Source organism: Oryx dammah, unplaced genomic scaffold (genome assembly GCF_014754425.2).
Source record: "Oryx dammah isolate SB20612 unplaced genomic scaffold, SCBI_Odam_1.1 HiC_scaffold_13, whole genome shotgun sequence".
NCBI lineage: Eukaryota > Metazoa > Chordata > Mammalia > Artiodactyla > Bovidae > Oryx > Oryx dammah.
This window is the reverse complement of record NW_024070197.1, coordinates 50,048,505-50,064,917: the sequence shown is the minus strand read 5'-3', so window position 1 is coordinate 50,064,917 and position 16,413 is coordinate 50,048,505. Positions and strand designations below refer to the sequence as shown.

The window sequence follows — 16,413 nt, the reverse complement described above, 5'->3', positions numbered from 1 at the left end:
ACAGTGGGGGCAGAGGGGCAGAGGGGACAGTGGGGGCAGAGGGGGAAAGAGGGGGACAGTGGGGACAGTGGGGACAGTGGGGGACAGAGGGGGACAGAGGGGGACAGTGGGGGCAGAGGGGCAGAGGGGACAGTGGGGGCAGAGGGGGAAAGAGGGGGACAGTGGGGACAGTGGGGACAGTGGGGGACAGAGGGGGACAGAGGGGGACAGTGGGGGCAGAGGGGCAGAGGGGACAGTGGGGGCAGAGGGGGAAAGAGGGGGACAGTGGGGACAGTGGGGACAGTGGGGGACAGAGGGGGACAGAGGGGGACAGTGGGGGCAGAGGGGCAGAGGGGACAGTGGGGGCAGAGGGGGAAGAGGGGACAGAGGGGACAGTGGGGGCAGAGGGCACAGTGGGGGACCAGGAGGCCTGTGGAGAAGCCAGCAACCTGAAGGCACCCCAGGGCTGGATGGACAGGGGCCATCCATGAGGGTTGGGGGCAGAGACCTGGGCGGTGCCTTCACGACTGGGCCTGGACAGCTGAGAGGCCTCAGGATGCCTGGACACAGAGGCCACATGGTCTGAAGGGCCTGGACCCAGGGCTCCCCAGGACACGCCAGCACACCCCATTGCCTCCAGGCCCACTGGGGGTTGCCGTGTTCCAGGCTCTGTGGGTGGTCACGGGGCTGAGGGCCTGGCTGCAGGCCACAAGCAGACATGGGGGCCGTGGGCACAGTGACACAGAGATGAGGGCACCTGCAAGGCTAAGCCTGTGTGCTGTGTGCGTGCCAGGACAGGCCTGGGGTAAGAGTGTGTATGAGCGTGTGGTCATAACCATGCACCTGTGTATTACTGTGAGTTTATCTTGGTGTGCTAAATATGTGTCTGTGTGCACGTCTGCATCTTGGCGTCTGTGCGTGTCTGATCACATGGGCAAGTCCACACGGGTGTGCTTATAGGCCTGTGCTGCATCTGCACACGCAGGTCTCGTCTGTGATGTCCTGGTGCATGCGTGTGCTGGTGTGTGGGTCACAGGAGGTGTCGGCACGCTTGCTATGTCGGGGCACAGGCATCTTGGCACACAGGCGGTTGTGCCAGGGTGCCTGTGTAACCGTGCACTGCATGTGGGTGTGTGGTTAGCTGTGTTTGCTCGTGTCTGTTCGCACACACAGGGTGTGTGTTCCTGAGGGGCAGGGGCTGTGGACTCAGGGCTTCCGGCTGCTCTGGGCTGTGTCAGGGCTGCGTCCCTGCGGGCGCAGGTGCAGATGGGGACGTCTTGGGGGACTTTCCCAGGAGCTCGTGAGCACCTGGGCTGCTCCGGGCGGGTTTGTGAAGAGCTGGGCAGGCTCTGGCTGCTCCCTGGCCACCTCTCCGGCTCCTGCCAAAATGTAACAGCACTGCTTGCTTTTGTGTGTTTATTGTCACCGTGTTCCTTCTGATTACGGCAAGTGACGCTGATGTTTCCCAACATCATTCTCTTCATTTAAATAAAATGTGAAAACGTTTTAAGGCAGACAATTAGGCGGCTCCCCTGAGAGCTGAGCAGGCGGCAAGGCTTGGCCACCCTCCCAGGGACCCTGGGGGAGAGCCCACATCCTCAGCCGCTGTGGAGCGGGGGCTTCTTGTTGCCAAGGAGACTGTGGGGCGTGGCCGCCCCCAGCAGCCCAAGGTGGTTCGGGTTACTCACCCATTTTACAGACCACAAGGCACTGTCACCAACACCGTCACCAGCCGCGAGAGAAGGGCCAGCGTGTCAGCTCCCTGCTGTTGAACAAGCGATCCTCCAAAGCTCCAGCCGGTATTCAGGGGTCTCCGTCTTTGCTCACGTTTCCAGACCCAGCAGGGCCAACTGGTCTCTGGCCCAGAGTCCGGCCTCAGCCAGGAGCTGGCAGGGGGCCGCGGCCGGCTGTCAGCGGGGGGTGGGGGGAGCTGGGCTGGTGGCTGCATCCCCCATGGCGTGTCCAGGACAGGAGCCAGATGGCAGCGTGGAAGTCACGCTGGCCGCTTTCTCTGCGGGTCGAGCCGATTGCCTCTCCTCTTGGCAGAGAGTAAGGAGGATGGACAGGCGAGTGCTGCCAGTTCTGGAACACGCAGTAGGCCACACAGGGGCGTGAACCCAGGGCGGCCTGTTCCCAAGCTTGTGCTTTCAACAAAGCCTGGTCCCACCTCCTGAGAGAGTCTCTAAAATCAAAGGACCTGGGCCAGGCCGTTGAGCCCACTCTGTCCCTGAGGCTCATGTCACGGGGTCCCAGCACAGGAGGAAGCAGAGACACCATGAGAATCCTCCACAGCTACACCCACTGCCGCCCTTAGGTCAGAGGTGGGCCTGAGACGGGCATTTCCTTGCCATGTCCCTCCAGGTGGCAGGAAATGACTCAGGCAGAACCTGCAGTGTCCCACAGAGGAAGGGTCCTTGACTGGCAGATTCAGCCTGTTTTGGGGGATAACTTAGACGGAGACGGCCATTTCAGGAGCATTTACAGAAGGGGGCGGCAGGGGTGCAGAAGGCAAGGGCCCATCAGAAACCAGAGGGGAGCTCAACTTAGATGTCACAGGAGCAGGTGGGAGTGAGAGACGGCTAAAATCAGACTTATGGATGGCTGGATGGTGGACAGGCTGACCCCCGGTGCCCACAGACACAGATGGACAGTCCTGGTTGGTCCGTGGCCAGGCTGACTCCGGGGAAAAAGACACCAGGGAGTGTCCCTAAAAATATGTTTGTTTTGAGAATCAGGGTTGCTGTGATGTGCTCATGTTAGATTCTGACATTAAGGGCCCCCTCTTGCTTTGGGAGGCTCTGGTATCCAGCAGTTTGGCTACTGCATGAAGTGACAAAGACCTCCAGCTGGTTGAGGACAGTCTGCACATGCGATGAAAGGTCGAAATACACAATGGGGGGAAAGGGGTCCAGAGGAAACATTATCATCCAGTAAACAGGAGAAAACAGAACTACCAACTGACACCAGATAATATTGCTTCCATATAAGAACAAGGGGCAAAGAAAAAAGAAACCCACCAACAACAGAAACACAAGACGGTACTTTGGGAGGTTAAGTATGTAATTTCTGAAAGAAAACTGGGTGGAAATGCTTAAATTCAGAAACAAGGAAACTTATAGAATAAATTCAAAGAATATTCCATTCATAAATTCACAGAATAGAAATGTATAGAATAAAAGCACAAGAAAACCTAAAACAGGAGAGAGAAACACAAGAGTCAAATAGGAGCAGTGCCAGAGGTCCAGCATCCGACTGAACACGGTGCCCAGGAGCAGACAGAGGAGGATTCCAGGGCGTGTTCTGGGACCAGCGGCAGAGCCAGCGACCCCGCATGAGGAGCTGGTCAGATGAAAACAGTCTCCAGTGAGGCCCGTCACTGAGAAAGTGCAGAGCCAAGGAGGAAGAGGTAGCTCAAGGCAACAAGCTGCCTACAAAGAACTGAATTCTCAGCAATAGTGCGTTGTGGATAGCCTTTCACTTTCGAGAGAAAACAGGTTATGATCCAGAAGTGCAAGGCCAGCAAACCTATTGCTTAGTTATGAGGGCATAATAATGTCAAGTGCAAACATTCCAGGGCTTGGAAGTTCACTTCCCAACACCACTGCCAGGGGTGTTTTGGGGAACAGCTCTAGCAAAGCAGGACATAAACCTAGAGGCAGAGGGCCCAACGCAGAAATTCAGTGGGAACCATGGATCCGAAGCTGGGCACTGTGAGTAGGAGGCCCAGAGTGTGGAAGACTGCCAGGCAATCAGAGACCCCAGGATGAACAATCGACTTGAGCAGACAGATTCAGGTGTGAGTGTGGGGCCTGACCCACAGGTCTACAGGTCGGCGCTCCCAGCAGGAGGGCCCATGATGACTTCTGTTCACAGACAGATGCCACGGCTGAGAAGTCTGACCATGGGCACAAGCAGCCTGACCCCGAGCCCCACCAAGGGACACAAGCTGTGAGTTACTGAAGGGAGGAGGCGGAATGGACTCCGCACAGCACGAGCCCTCCTGGGTATAGACTTGGGCCCCTTGGCTGTCGTCTTCCGGGGCTATCATCCTGGAAATCCTCTCGTGTTTGAACAAGGGTGTACCCGGCCCTCCCATGGGTGTAGTTGAGTGTCCTTGAGTCTTGTGTTTCCTGGGGTCATGCCCACAGCTTAACTCCTGGAAATGTGTCCTCTGTCACCAACTTGCAAGAGTCATCTGCAGCTGAAGTCCCGGAACTGAACGTGAATGACCCGGTAAGACCAGCCCTGCGGAACCCAGCAACCCTGAGGAGCCAGAGTTGCCCACCAGAACCAGGATGCTGGCCCAGCCCTGGGACAAGGATCACTGATTCACCCATCCCAGCGGCTCCTAGGAGCATCCTCAAACTGCCCTACCCGAGACCTGTTTGTCCTCAAACAAATCCATCTGAGACCTGTGTGAGCCTCCAGTTCTAAGGAAGTACAAACACTCCAGGCTTTTGACCCCAAGCCCCAGTGTCTAACCTGCAGCTGAGCATGGGTCACAGTGCTGTCCCCAGGACCAGGGTGGGGTGTGGTGGGAGCACCCCTGTGGGGCTGTGCTCCGCTGTCTGTGGAAAGTAACATAAAACTACGTGACGGGCAAACCGAGGGGTGCATTCAAGGACGCAAAATCGAATCTTGTTTGCAGACCTCAGGCACTGGGTCCTAGGGGTGGGCGTGGAGGTAAGGCCCTCCCCGCCTCTTCTCCTGTCCTCTGGGCAGCAGCTCCGCCCTTGGGGTTTTACTGCACCTGGGCCTGGCTCGGACAATGACGCCCAGCCTCAGACAGCGACGCCCAGCCACGTGGTCCAGGAACTCCCATCTTCCCACCCTCACAGGGAATGCGCTGATTACTGATAAACGGGAGGCTGGGCAGCGATCACCTGGACCAAAGGCCTCCATCTTCTGGCAGGACAGCTGGTTAGGACAGACACACAGCAGCGGCAGGCAGCGGGTGCCCAGGGACAGTGCCATGTGGACCGGCTGGTGGCTCTGGCCCCTGGTGGCCGTCTGCACTGCAGACCAGTTCCGGGACAATGCGGTGAGACTCATGCAGAGCACACCTGTCATTGATGGGTAAGCAGCCACTCGGGACGGGGCTAGGGTCTGGGCTGGGGGAGCTGTGATCAAGGCTCATGTGACCTGAGACAGGCACTGCCCTGTCTCCCCAAGACTCCGTCTCTCCAACTGAAACATGGCCTTTGCTCTTTGCTGAACTCTTTGTGGGATCTCAGGGCCACAGAGACTTCAGCAGAGGAGGGTCTGTGGGAATGGAGCAGGAAGTGGGTGAGTGGTTAGGCCCCCACACCTCAGCAGCTCCTGAGGCACCGGAGCCCAACCTGAACCTCCTGGGGGCTGGATCTCAGCTCTGGAAGAGGGGGCTGGGGGCCTTGCCTCACAGGAAGGACAGGGAGGGTGTCACTGGGGAGACCCTGGTGGCCCTCTTGACCCTTCTTCTTGAGGCCCTCTTGTCAGACACCCCCTGCCCCGTCCACCTGGCGTGACCCCATCAAATCCCAGCTTGACCTCACCAAGGCATGCCAGCCTTCAGTGCCCCAGACAAGCTCCTGGGCACCCACTCCCATGAGTACCATTCCAGCCAAGACCCTAGAGATACCTTGTCTCTCCCTGATGTTGCAGGCAACCTGGGCCGGCCTGTCCCCTTCAGTTACCCTCCCCCAACACCCCACCCCCTGCTTGGGGTCAGGCCTGCATCTTTGACCATCCCCACCTCCCGCAGGCTCGAGGTCAGGTCTCACACTGCAGCCAGGGGAGGCTTGGAGACCCAAGTCCCACCCCTGTCCTTCAAGATCCCCCTTGCCGTGACTCCCACTGAGCTTGGAACAATAAAAACAAACAAAGAAAAAAAGTCCTCACAGCTGCCCCTGGGGCCCCTCGATGCTGCAGGCAAGCCTGGCCAGGCCCCCTCCCCTGATCCTGGCCCCAGCTCCTCGGGGACTTCCAGAGCCCTGGGAAGGACACCACCTGCACACACACTCCCGCCACGCCTGCTCTCCTGCCCGCCCGCCTGCCATGGTGCTCGGCACACTGGCTGCATGCAGCCCAGAGCAGCAGTATCCAGTGTGCATTGGCTCTTGGGTGCCAGGAAGGTTAGGAGAACACTACAAGCTGCTGGGTTTTGTTGGACAAAAGTTCTACATGCAAAGCAAAGAAAGTGAGTGTCTTGTCACATAAGACCTGCCTGGAGCTGCAGGGTAGTCCTAGAGAAGGAAGTGGCCATCAAGGGTCAGTGTGCACCCCACCTTTCCTCCTTCCCACAGCCCTCCCCTGACCACTCTCCTTCCCGTGCTTCCTGGACCTCCTGTCCCCCTGCTCGACGCTCGCCTGCCCCACAGGCATAGAGAGCTTTCTGCAGAGGCAGCTGCCCTTGGCTCCCACCCCGGAGGCCCTTCTGTCTCACAGGTCTGGCTTCAGGGACTGGGCATCCCAGGCCAGCAAGCATAGGTAGATGATGCCAACAGAATGAACCAGGGAAGCTGTTCCTTCATTCTGGAGGACTCAGGGCAGCTGGGCATGGGGAGACGGGGTTGAGTCTAGGTAATGGAGCTGTCTCAAAAGCAGTGTAGCTAAGAGACACAAAGAAGTAGCTTTAACAACAGAAAAGTGCAGAGGAAGCCCTGGGACAGCATTCCACAATAGTACAGCTACCATTCCCACAGTTACCTCATGATTTAACATAGCTGCACCAGCTCCAGCCATCACATCTATATGCCAGAGCTGGTCTAAGTGTGCATTTGGTTGTCCTTTCTAGCACTCTCCAGAACTAGGAACCCTCTCCTCCCTTCTTTTAGTAGAATGGAAGAGTCCTCTACCATGTCTGAGGATGCTACCCAGGCCACAAAGATAAGGAGAGAGGCTCCACTAGGCTCCAAAAGGTGGTACTGCCCACAGAGCAGAGGCCTACAAAGGAGGAGAGGGGAGGAAGGAGGAATAAAGTGGAGGCAGCTGGAGGGTGGGGCTGCACTTCCTAGACCAGCAGGAGTAAAGTCCTGCCTGGTGGCACTGCCCCAGGGACAGCACCCCCCAATCCTGCAATGAGGTGATGACCTCGCCTCACTGGAGTTCATCCACCTCTCAGTCAGCAAAGGCCATGCCCAGTGGTCAAATCTCAGAATTTGTAGAAAACACAGCTGGGGTGGGAGCCCCACCCAGGGCACCTGGGGCAGCTTCCATAGTCTGGAGCCCCAGGGTGGGGTCCAGGGAGCCCTCACTTCCCACCATCAGGAAGAGCCCACCCCAGGGGGCTGGACAACCTGGGCCACCACAGTGTTAACGTTGATAGTGATTGATCCGCACTAGGCAGCCCCAACAGATGAAGAAACAGACACGAGGAGGGAGGAGAGCTGGGGATGGGGGAGGGTCCTGGGGACAGTGGGCCTGGCTGCAGAGCTGCAGAGGAGGCCTGGATGGGAGGGCTCCCAGTGGGAGTAAGGCTCTCTCCAGGTGTCCCCGTTGTCACCAGACCAGGGATGCAGATGGGCGGCTCCCTGCACGGCTCCCTGAATGTCCCATGCGTGTGTGCACACACGCTGATAAAAGTCAGACGGAGGGTCCGGGCCGGGCCTGAGAGTGCTTCTCTCACCAGGTCCCAAGGGCCGAGGCCACTTCCAGCATCTGGAGCTTTGGCTCCCAGCGGCCTCTCCTCTGGGGCTGCTCCTGGTCCCCTCTGTCAGTTCCTGGGGCCAGGGAGAAGGTGCCCCAGCCCCACCGGTGCCCACTCCCCAGCGGCTGACAGCCCTCTGCGCCCCCTGAGCCTTCTCCTCCAGGTCCAGTCCGGTCCCTCTCCACCCTTCCCACCTCCCCCTCTGCCCCACCCCCACCGCCAATGCACTCTCCGCCTCCTGGCTCCTGGGAAGACTTTAGAGGGCTTGTCTTTTGGAAGCATAGAGGATCCTCTTGGAAATGGTGCGAGACTGTGCCCAGGGACAGAGGCAGAGAGGGTCTGCGGGGCGACCAGAGGTGCGAAAGGAGCCCCAAATTCTGCACTGGCGTGCTGCTCGGTTGGCCACCCTCCCCCAGGGAAGGCCACGCTCCTCACTTCCCCGGCCCCTGCAAGGGGAGATTTCAACTCATTTTTTTGGCCAAGCCCCAAGGCGGGGTCTTAGTTCCCCGCTGAGGAATGGAACCCGCGCCCCTGCTTTGGAAGCGCGAGTCGTAACCACTGGACCCCCCGGGAGTCCTAGAATTTCGTTTTTAATCTGTGAAATCTCGCTGAGGCCCTGCATCCAGTGACACCATGGCAACCAGTCTTATCCATGGAGATTGTTTTAACCGTCCGCACCCCCCCCCACGCCCTCCACGATTTTGAAGCCAAGCCAGTGTGCGCCCTCCTTTTTCCCCAGTGGAAGCCTCGGGGAGAGAAGACCTGTCCCCTCAGGGCTCAGCTCGGCCTGGGGGTGGGGCCGGCTGAGCTCCTCAGCTGTGCTCCGGTGTGTTCATGTAACAGCAATCACCCTGGGACCCTCCTAGTCTTCAGCCACTAGAAGAGGAGCCAGAGAAGGGGCAGCCTGCCTGGGAGGAAGCTGTCCTGAAACCCCCGTCCTGACCCCTCCTGGCCCCTCCAGGCACAATGACCTGCCCTGGCAGCTGCTGAAGAAGTTCAACAACCAGCTTCAGGACCCGAGGGCCAATCTGACCAGCCTGAACGACACGCACACCAACATCCCCAAGCTGAAGGCTGGCTTTGTCGGTGCCCAGGTAGGGTTCGGCCCTGAGCCCGCCCACGGAGCCCACCCGCTCTTCCCTTGGCGCCCCTCACTGGTGGCCATGTACCTCCCTGGGCCCTTAGTGGGGGCTCCGATAGCCACCCAGGCTGTGGGGAGGGCTTCTGGGGCGCGAGGGAAGCCCCAGGCCTGTATGCCTGAGCAGGGGCAGGGTCTGGGTTCCAACCACTCGGCTCTCAGCCCCTCCGCACCGTGGCCCCCAGTTCTGGTCTGCGTACACACCCTGCGACACCCAGAACAAGGATTCGGTGAAGCGGACGCTGGAGCAGATAGATGTCATCCAGCGCATGTGCCAGCTCTACCCCGAGACCTTCCTGTGTGTCACGGACAGCGCAGGTGCGTGCCAGGGCCTGGGAGGGGGCGTGGGGGGGTGTCCTGAGCAGAGCCGCTGGGCTGTCCGTTCACATTGCAGCCCCCCACCCCCAGGCATCCAGCAGGCCTTCCAGGAGGGGAAGGTGGCCAGTCTGGTTGGCGTGGAGGGCGGCCACTCCATCGACAGCAGTCTGGGTGTCCTGCGGGCGCTCTACCACCTGGGCATGCGCTACCTGACTCTCACCCACAGCTGCAACACGCCCTGGTGAGCAGCCCCAGGTCGGGTCCAGGGGCAGGGACCCTGGGGTACCAGCTGTCCTCCGAAGAGGCTCGAGGGGGGTGGGTCTGGGCAACCACACTTCCCCTCGGACTCCTGCTCTCTGCTCTCCCAGGGCTGACAACTGGCTGGTGGACACGGGAGAGGACGAAGCTCAGAGCCAAGGCCTGTCATCCTTCGGGCAGGTGAGCGGAGGCCGGAGTGATGATGAACCCCAGGAGGTCTTGTGAACAAGTGGGCACAGTGCAGCCTGCCTGGTCCCAGGGTGTCGTCCGTGACCCTCTGGGCCGGACAGGTCCCCTGATCCCGTCCCCCCTCAGAGCGTCGTGAAGGAGATGAACCGCCTGGGCGTCATCATCGACTTGGCCCACGTGTCCGTGGCCACCATGGAGGCCGCTCTGCAGCTGTCCAAGGCCCCAGTCATCTTCAGCCACTCCTCGGCATACAGCCTGTGCCACCACCGGCGCAATGTGCCCGACCACGTGCTGCAGCTGGTGGTGAGGGTGGGGCTGCTGCCTCTGCCCTGGGCTGGCCCTCGAAGCCTGGCTGCCCTGCCCCCAGCTCCACCCTCTCTCCCTCGCAGAAGCAGACGGGCAGCCTGGTAATGGTGAACTTCTACAATGACTACGTTTCGTGCAAAGCAGAGGCCAACTTGTCCCAAGTGGCAGGTGGGTGGGCTTGAGTGGCCGCCGTACGGGCGGGGGTGGGGGTGTCCCTCTTGCAGGGCCTCACGTGCTGCCTCCGTGCAGACCACCTGGACTACATCAAGAAGGTTGCGGGAGCTGGAGCCGTGGGCTTTGGTGGGGACTACGATGGTGTGTCCAGGTAAGGCAAGACCCTGCCCATATGTTGTGGGGAGCAGAGGGCTCCAGGGCTTGGGATGGGGCCCCCAGGCTCCGAGCCCCAGGCTGCAGACTCTGGCTCTCTGTCCACATCTCAGGCTCCCCTCCGGGCTGGAGGACGTGTCCAAGTATCCAGACCTGGTCGCTGAGCTGCTCAGGAGACAGTGGACAGAGGAGGAAGTCAGGGGTGCCCTGGCTGAAAACCTACTAAGGGTCTTCAAGGCGGTGGAGCAGGTGAGGAGGGACTGCCATGCTCCCGTCCCCCCACCCCCGAGCTTCTCCTGCCCTCAGTCAGGCAGCTGACCTATGTCTGTCCCCAGGCTAGTGATCACAAGCAGGCTCCTGGAGAGGAGCCCATCCCACTGGGCCAGCTGGAGGCTTCCTGCAGGACCAAGTACGGCTACTCAGGGGCCCCCAGCCTCCACCTCCAGCCAGGGTCCCTGCTGGCCTCCCTTGTGACCCTCCTCCTCAGCCTGTGTCTTCTCTGACACTCCGGGGGCTGGAATGGCTGTGATTCCCTGTGCACTCAGGCTGCCTGGTCCTGGGCAGGCTGCAGGACTCCCTGGGCAGCACAATATGCAGGCACAGCTGGGCCCTCAATAAAGGCACTGAGCCTTCAACTCTTATGTCATCGGCAACCGTAGCCCTGGAGGGGCCGCTGGCTGGACACCTGGACACACGAGTGCCTGAGTCCTGAAGGTCATGGCCAGCGGGGTCAGGGTCTGAGAAACTCTGTGTGGACGTTGCTGGAGGCTCTTTAAAAACACAGTCCAGGCTTCAGTTGCCACCTCCTCACATGCACTTGTACATAGGTACACACACAAACACACATGCATGCATGCTCATCTGTGCACTCCTGGACCCCACACCCTCATATCCTCACTCATGCATGCACATATATACTCCCAGTGCACTCACACTCGTGTGCCCGCCCCTTGGGCCAGCCTCTCTTGGTATAAAGTTCTGGAGCTGGGAGGCTCCCAGCCCCGCGGGGTCTTCTCACACATGGTGAACACAGATCCTACAGGGCAAGGGTTCCCACCTGGGCTCAGCACCTCCCCAGCCTGGTCATTCAGTGGGTATGTCTGGAGATGAATCCAGACAAGATCCTCAATATGTCCCTGCTGGTGCTTTTCCAGGCCAGAGCCCCTGAGAACACTGCTAACAACCCGTGCCTGCCAGCCAGCTGGCACCCTCTCAGGGAGGTCTAAAGTCACAAGCTGGGACACTGTGGGTATTTGCTGACACTTGGGATCAGTTTAATGTTAAAGGAGGAAGAACTCAAGTCGAAGGTTTTTGTCCTGAGTTGGCCAATTATTCCAACTGCACCATCTGCTGCCACTGATTTACCTAGCCGGGCTGGAGGAGGCAGGAGGGGACCTTGGTGGACCGCAGGTGGGCAGGCCTAAATTTGCTAATGGGGAGGGATTTTCTCATAAGAAATGCTTCAAATCCATCTGAAATCACCTTCATCACATTGGAACCACACCCAGAGGCAACAGATCAAGTGCTGTCCCCAGAATCTGGTTCTGGAAATCCTTCTGCTCCCGCCTCTTTCACCCTTGGAGTTGCAGGCCCACAGCCTTTCCTGGGGCTCCTGGTAATGGGCTCCATGAGGCAGGTGCCATGCCTGAGCCGGCAGCATGGAGTCTGTTCTGGAGCCCCTGGAGGGCCGTCTCCCTGGGCAGAGCCCATATCAGCCATTCTGCAACTGATCTCAAGTGGCCTTGGCCTGAAGAACAGCTTGAAGAGGCTTGGGTTCCCAGCCAGAGATTGGGCTATGTCGTGGGGATGAGAGCATCAGGTTCTAGCTGCTAGACCAGTGGTCAGTGACAAAGGGCCCTGGCCCTTCAGCTTAGCAGGGAAGAATTTCCATAGACAGAAAGTAGTGAAACAAGTAAAGTATTTATTAAGAGGAAAAAGAGTATAGTGTGTGTGTGGACAAGCACACAAGCGGACTCAGGGAGAGGGGGCGCCCCTGAGTTGCACCATCCTGGCAGTTAGATTTACTTTTATGGGACAGTTATTCTGGGTTTCCTTTGGTCAGTCATTCTGATTTTCCTGGTTTATAGTCCATATTTGGTATATCTCAGGATCCTCCCATGAGTGCGTGCCTCTCATAGCCAAGATGGATCCTACCAAAAAGGCTTCTGGGTAGAATATCCCTTGAGATGACTCCTCTTTGGCTTCTAAGGAGGCTTTTTTGTACATGTGTGGTCTGGGTGGTTTGAGTAAGGCCCAGCCTCCTCCCTTAATTGCCCTGCTATTTTTGTTTTGGAGTTTCCCTCCAGAGAGAATGAATCTCCAATTGCTTTACCCTCGTTGTTGGTGGGGGTGGGGTGGGGTGAGGGGTTGCCCATCTGCCTCCTGCTTCACAACCAGGCAACAAGGAGTCTCAGGCCCGGTTCAAACCAAGATGTGCTCGAAGCAGGGACGAGGGGTGGCCCAGAGCCACAGGCGGTCACTCTGGCAGGTGGATGGGCACAAAGGGCAGGGACCTAACTGCGGTTCTGACTCTAGAACCCTGTTAGGGGTTCACACGCCCCCCAAACGGATCAAGAGCAGACAGACTGTGTAACACCGCCCACCCCCCCTCCCCGCAACACGAACCATCGAATTTAACAGACTGCCCAGAGGGCTTGGCTGAGAGCAGGGCCTTTTGACAATGCACCAGGGGCCCCAGCAGAGTCCCTGCACAAACTCCGTCCTCTGGTGGGCAAGAGCGACTCACAGGGGTGCAGCCAGCTGGGCAGACTAGTTTCTGGAGCACACAGGGGCTACCCGGATGTAGTTTCGGGGTGCACAGGAGGCTGCCCGTATGGGGTTCCGGTGAGTACAGAGGGGGGCACCCAGACAATATCTGGAACACACAGCGGCAGGGTGCACCATTCTGGATCCGGGGCACACACAGGGGGCCATGCTGTTGTGCCTCACATTTTCAGGTGCACACAAGGCTCTGCATGGAAGCAGTTTCTGGTCCTCACACGGGGGTGTCTGGAGGCAGTTTCTGGAGCACCGAGGGGTTGTTGAAGGAAGGTATCTTCTGGTTCGTACAGAGTAACTCCTGGAGGTCACTTCTGGTGCACAAGGGGGTGCAGGAGCATAGTTTCTAGTTCGCGTCGCGGTGGGGAGGCGAGCGGGGCGGTGCCCGGACGTCCTTTCTGGTGCACACAGGAACTGCCCTGACGTGGTTTCGGGCACACCGGTTGCTGCCCGCATGTGGTTTCCATGAGAACAGAGGGGCTCAGGGGCGCAGAGTTTCTGGAACTCAGAGGGCGGCTGTACACCAATCTGGTTCTGACGCATACATAGGGGCATACTGTAGTGCTTCAACGTGTCCACTGGAGGGCACACCAACATGCTTTCTGGTACAAACCTGGGGCCCACGTGCACAGTGTCGTCCACAGATGTGGTTTCGGGTGTACACAGGAGTTGCCCGGAGGTAGTTTCTGATACACACAGGAAGAGCCCGGACACAGTTTCTGGAGCACACAGAGGGATGTAACGAACTGATTCCCGCACAGATATAGTGGCATGCTATCGTGTCTAACATGTTCACAAGAGGGCGCACAAACATGCTTTCGGTACACATCTGGGTGCTCACAGACATAGTTTGTTGCCCCACCGTGGGGGCGAACGGATGTGGTTTCTGGAGCACATAAAGCGTTGCCCAGACGTTTATGATACACACAGGAAGTGCCCGAAGGTTATTTATGATACACAGGAAGTGACCGGACGTATACCTGAGCATAGATTGTGGCATGCTGTCGTGCCTAACGTGTCCACTGGAGGGCGCACTGATACGCTATTCATGGACACATAGGTACCCAAAGACCGGGATTCTGTGCCCGCAGTGGGGATGAACTGATGTGGTTTCTGGTGTACATAAGGGGTGCCCGCACGTTGTTTCTGATGCACATAGAGCGATGCAACAATATGATTCCTATGCCATGTTGTGCCTAAAATGTCTACAAGAGAGCGCCCACAGACCTGGTTTCTGCGTGAACACGGGGTGAATGGATGGGGTTTCAGGGTGCAGATAAAAGGGTGCCGGAATGTTTATGATACGCACAGGAAGTACCAAGACTATATATGATACACACAGGAAGTGGCCGGAGATTATTTACGATGGACACAGGAAGTGACCGGACGTTGTTTCTGGAGCACACAGGAAGTATTTGAATGTATTTTTGTACAAACATAGGGGCACGCTGGCTTCCCTGGTGGCTCAGACGGGAAAGCGTCTATCTGCAATGCAGGAGACCCCGGTTCGATCCCTGGGTTGGGAAGATTCCCTGGAGAAGGAAATGGCACCCCACCCCAGTACTCTTGCCTGGAAAATCCCATGGAGGAAGGAGCCTGGTAGGCTAGAGTCCATGGGGTCGCAAAGAGTCAGACATGACTGAGCGACTTCCCTTCACTTCAGGGGCACGCTATGGACTTCCCTGGTGGCTCAGACGGGAAAGCGTCTGTCTACAATGCGGGAGACCGGGTTTCGATCCCTGGGTTGGGAAGATCTCTTGGAGAAGGAAATGGCAATCCACTCCAGTACTACTGCCTGGAAAATCCCATGGATAGAGGAGCCTGTAGGCTACAGTCCATGGAGTCGCAAAGAGTCGGACACGACTGAGTGACTTCACTTCACTTCAGGGGCACGCTGTTGTGCCTAGCGTGTACCCAGAAGGGCGAAGGAACACGCTCTTGGCACAGGCATGGGTCCGCCTAGACCTGGTTTCTGTGGCCACAGAGGGGGAGAACGGATGGGGTTTCTGGTCCACATAAGGGAGCGTTCGCACGTTGTTCCTGATGCACCGGAAGTGATGCAATCTGATTCCGAGCATATATACAGTGGAATATAATCGTGCCTAACGTGTCCACAGGAGGTGCACCAACATGATCTTGGCGCACAAGTGAGTGTCCACACCTGGTTTCTGGGTCCAGAGTACGGGGTGAACGGATGTGGTTCACCGGATGGGTGCCGGAACCATTATTTTTTGTTGTTGTTGTTTTTGTTTGTTTGTTTTTTGATCTTTTTTTATTATTATTATTTTGGGGGAGGGGACCATTATTTTTGATTCACACAGGGAGTGCCCGGCCAGTTGTTTCTGATACACACAGGAAGTGCCCTAACTTCCTGCATTCTTGCCTATACATATAATTTCGTGCAGTTGCGCCTAACATGCCCACAGGAGGACGCGCTAACATGCTGTTGGTGAGCACATGGGTGCCAACAGACCTGGTGTCTGTGCCTACAGTGGAGGCGAACGGATGTTGTTTCTGGTGCACATAAGGGCCGGGGTGCCCAGACGTAGTTTCTGAGGCACATTGGAAATGCCCGGATGTAGTTTCTGGAGCACACACAGTTCAGTTCAGTTAGTCGCTCATTCCTGTCCAACTCTTTGTGGACTGCAAGATGCCAGGCTTCCCTGTCCATCACCAATTCCTAGGACCTACTCAAACTCATGTCCATCGCGTCAGTGATGCCATCCAACCACCTCATCCTGTCGTCCCCTTCTCCTCCTGCCTTCAGTCTTTCCCAGCATCAGGGTCTTTTCCAATGAATCGGTTGTTCGCATCAGGTGGTCAAAGAATTGGAGTTTCAGCTTCAGCATCAGTCCTTCCAATGAGTATTCCGGACTGATTTACTTTAGGATTGACTGCTTGGATCTCCTTGCAGTCCAAGGGACTCCCAAGAGTCTTGTCCAACACCACAGTTCAAAAGCATCAATTCTTCAGTTCTCAGCTTTCTTTATAGTCCAACTCTCACATCCATACATGACCACTGGGAAAACCATAGCTTTGACTGGACACACCTTTGTTGGTAAAGTAATGTCTCTGCTTTTTAATATGCTGTCTAGGTTGGTCATAGCTTTTCTTCCAAGGAGCAAGCATCTTTTAATTTCATGGGTGCAGTCACCATTTGCAGTGATTTTGGAGCCCTCCAAAATAAAGTCTGTCACTGTTTCCATTGTTCCCCCATCTATTTGCCATGAAGTAATGGGAGTGGATGCCATGATCTTTAGTTTTCTGAATGTTGAGTTTTAAGCCAACTTTTTCATTCTCCTCTTTCACTTTCAAGAGATTCTTTAGTTCTTCCTCACTTTCTGTCATAAGGGTGATGTCATCTGCATATCTGAAGTTACTGATATTTCTCCTAGCAATCTTGATTGCAGCTTGTGCTTCCTCCAGCCCGGCATTTAGCATGATGTACTCTGCATATAAGTTAAATAAGCAGGGTGACAATATACAGCCTTGATGT

The 16,413-nt window shown here is 57.2% G+C and overlaps 1 protein-coding gene across 3 annotated transcripts in view; it reads left to right on the top strand.

The window, feature by feature from the left end:
* DPEP1 (dipeptidase 1) overlaps positions 1–10,780 on the top strand; it is an 11,695-nt gene extending 915 nt beyond the window's left edge. Inside the window, exons 2-11 of one of the 3 annotated variants that reach the window (XM_040253656.1) lie at positions 4,897–5,055; positions 8,565–8,697; positions 8,927–9,059; positions 9,150–9,300; positions 9,428–9,497; positions 9,633–9,809; positions 9,896–9,980; positions 10,062–10,137; positions 10,253–10,388; positions 10,475–10,780. In XM_040253656.1, coding sequence (XP_040109590.1) covers positions 4,897–5,055; positions 8,565–8,697; positions 8,927–9,059; positions 9,150–9,300; positions 9,428–9,497; positions 9,633–9,809; positions 9,896–9,980; positions 10,062–10,137; positions 10,253–10,388; positions 10,475–10,642 — 1,288 coding nt within the window. In that variant the 3' untranslated portion in view covers positions 10,643–10,780. Of the gene's footprint in view, positions 1–4,817; positions 5,056–8,564; positions 8,698–8,926; positions 9,060–9,149; positions 9,301–9,427; positions 9,498–9,632; positions 9,810–9,895; positions 9,981–10,061; positions 10,138–10,252; positions 10,389–10,474 lie in introns of all 3 variants that reach the window. The other 2 variants (XM_040253658.1, XM_040253657.1) reach the window with 2 other exon arrangements.
* Positions 10,781–16,413: the final 5,633 nt, after the last annotated feature.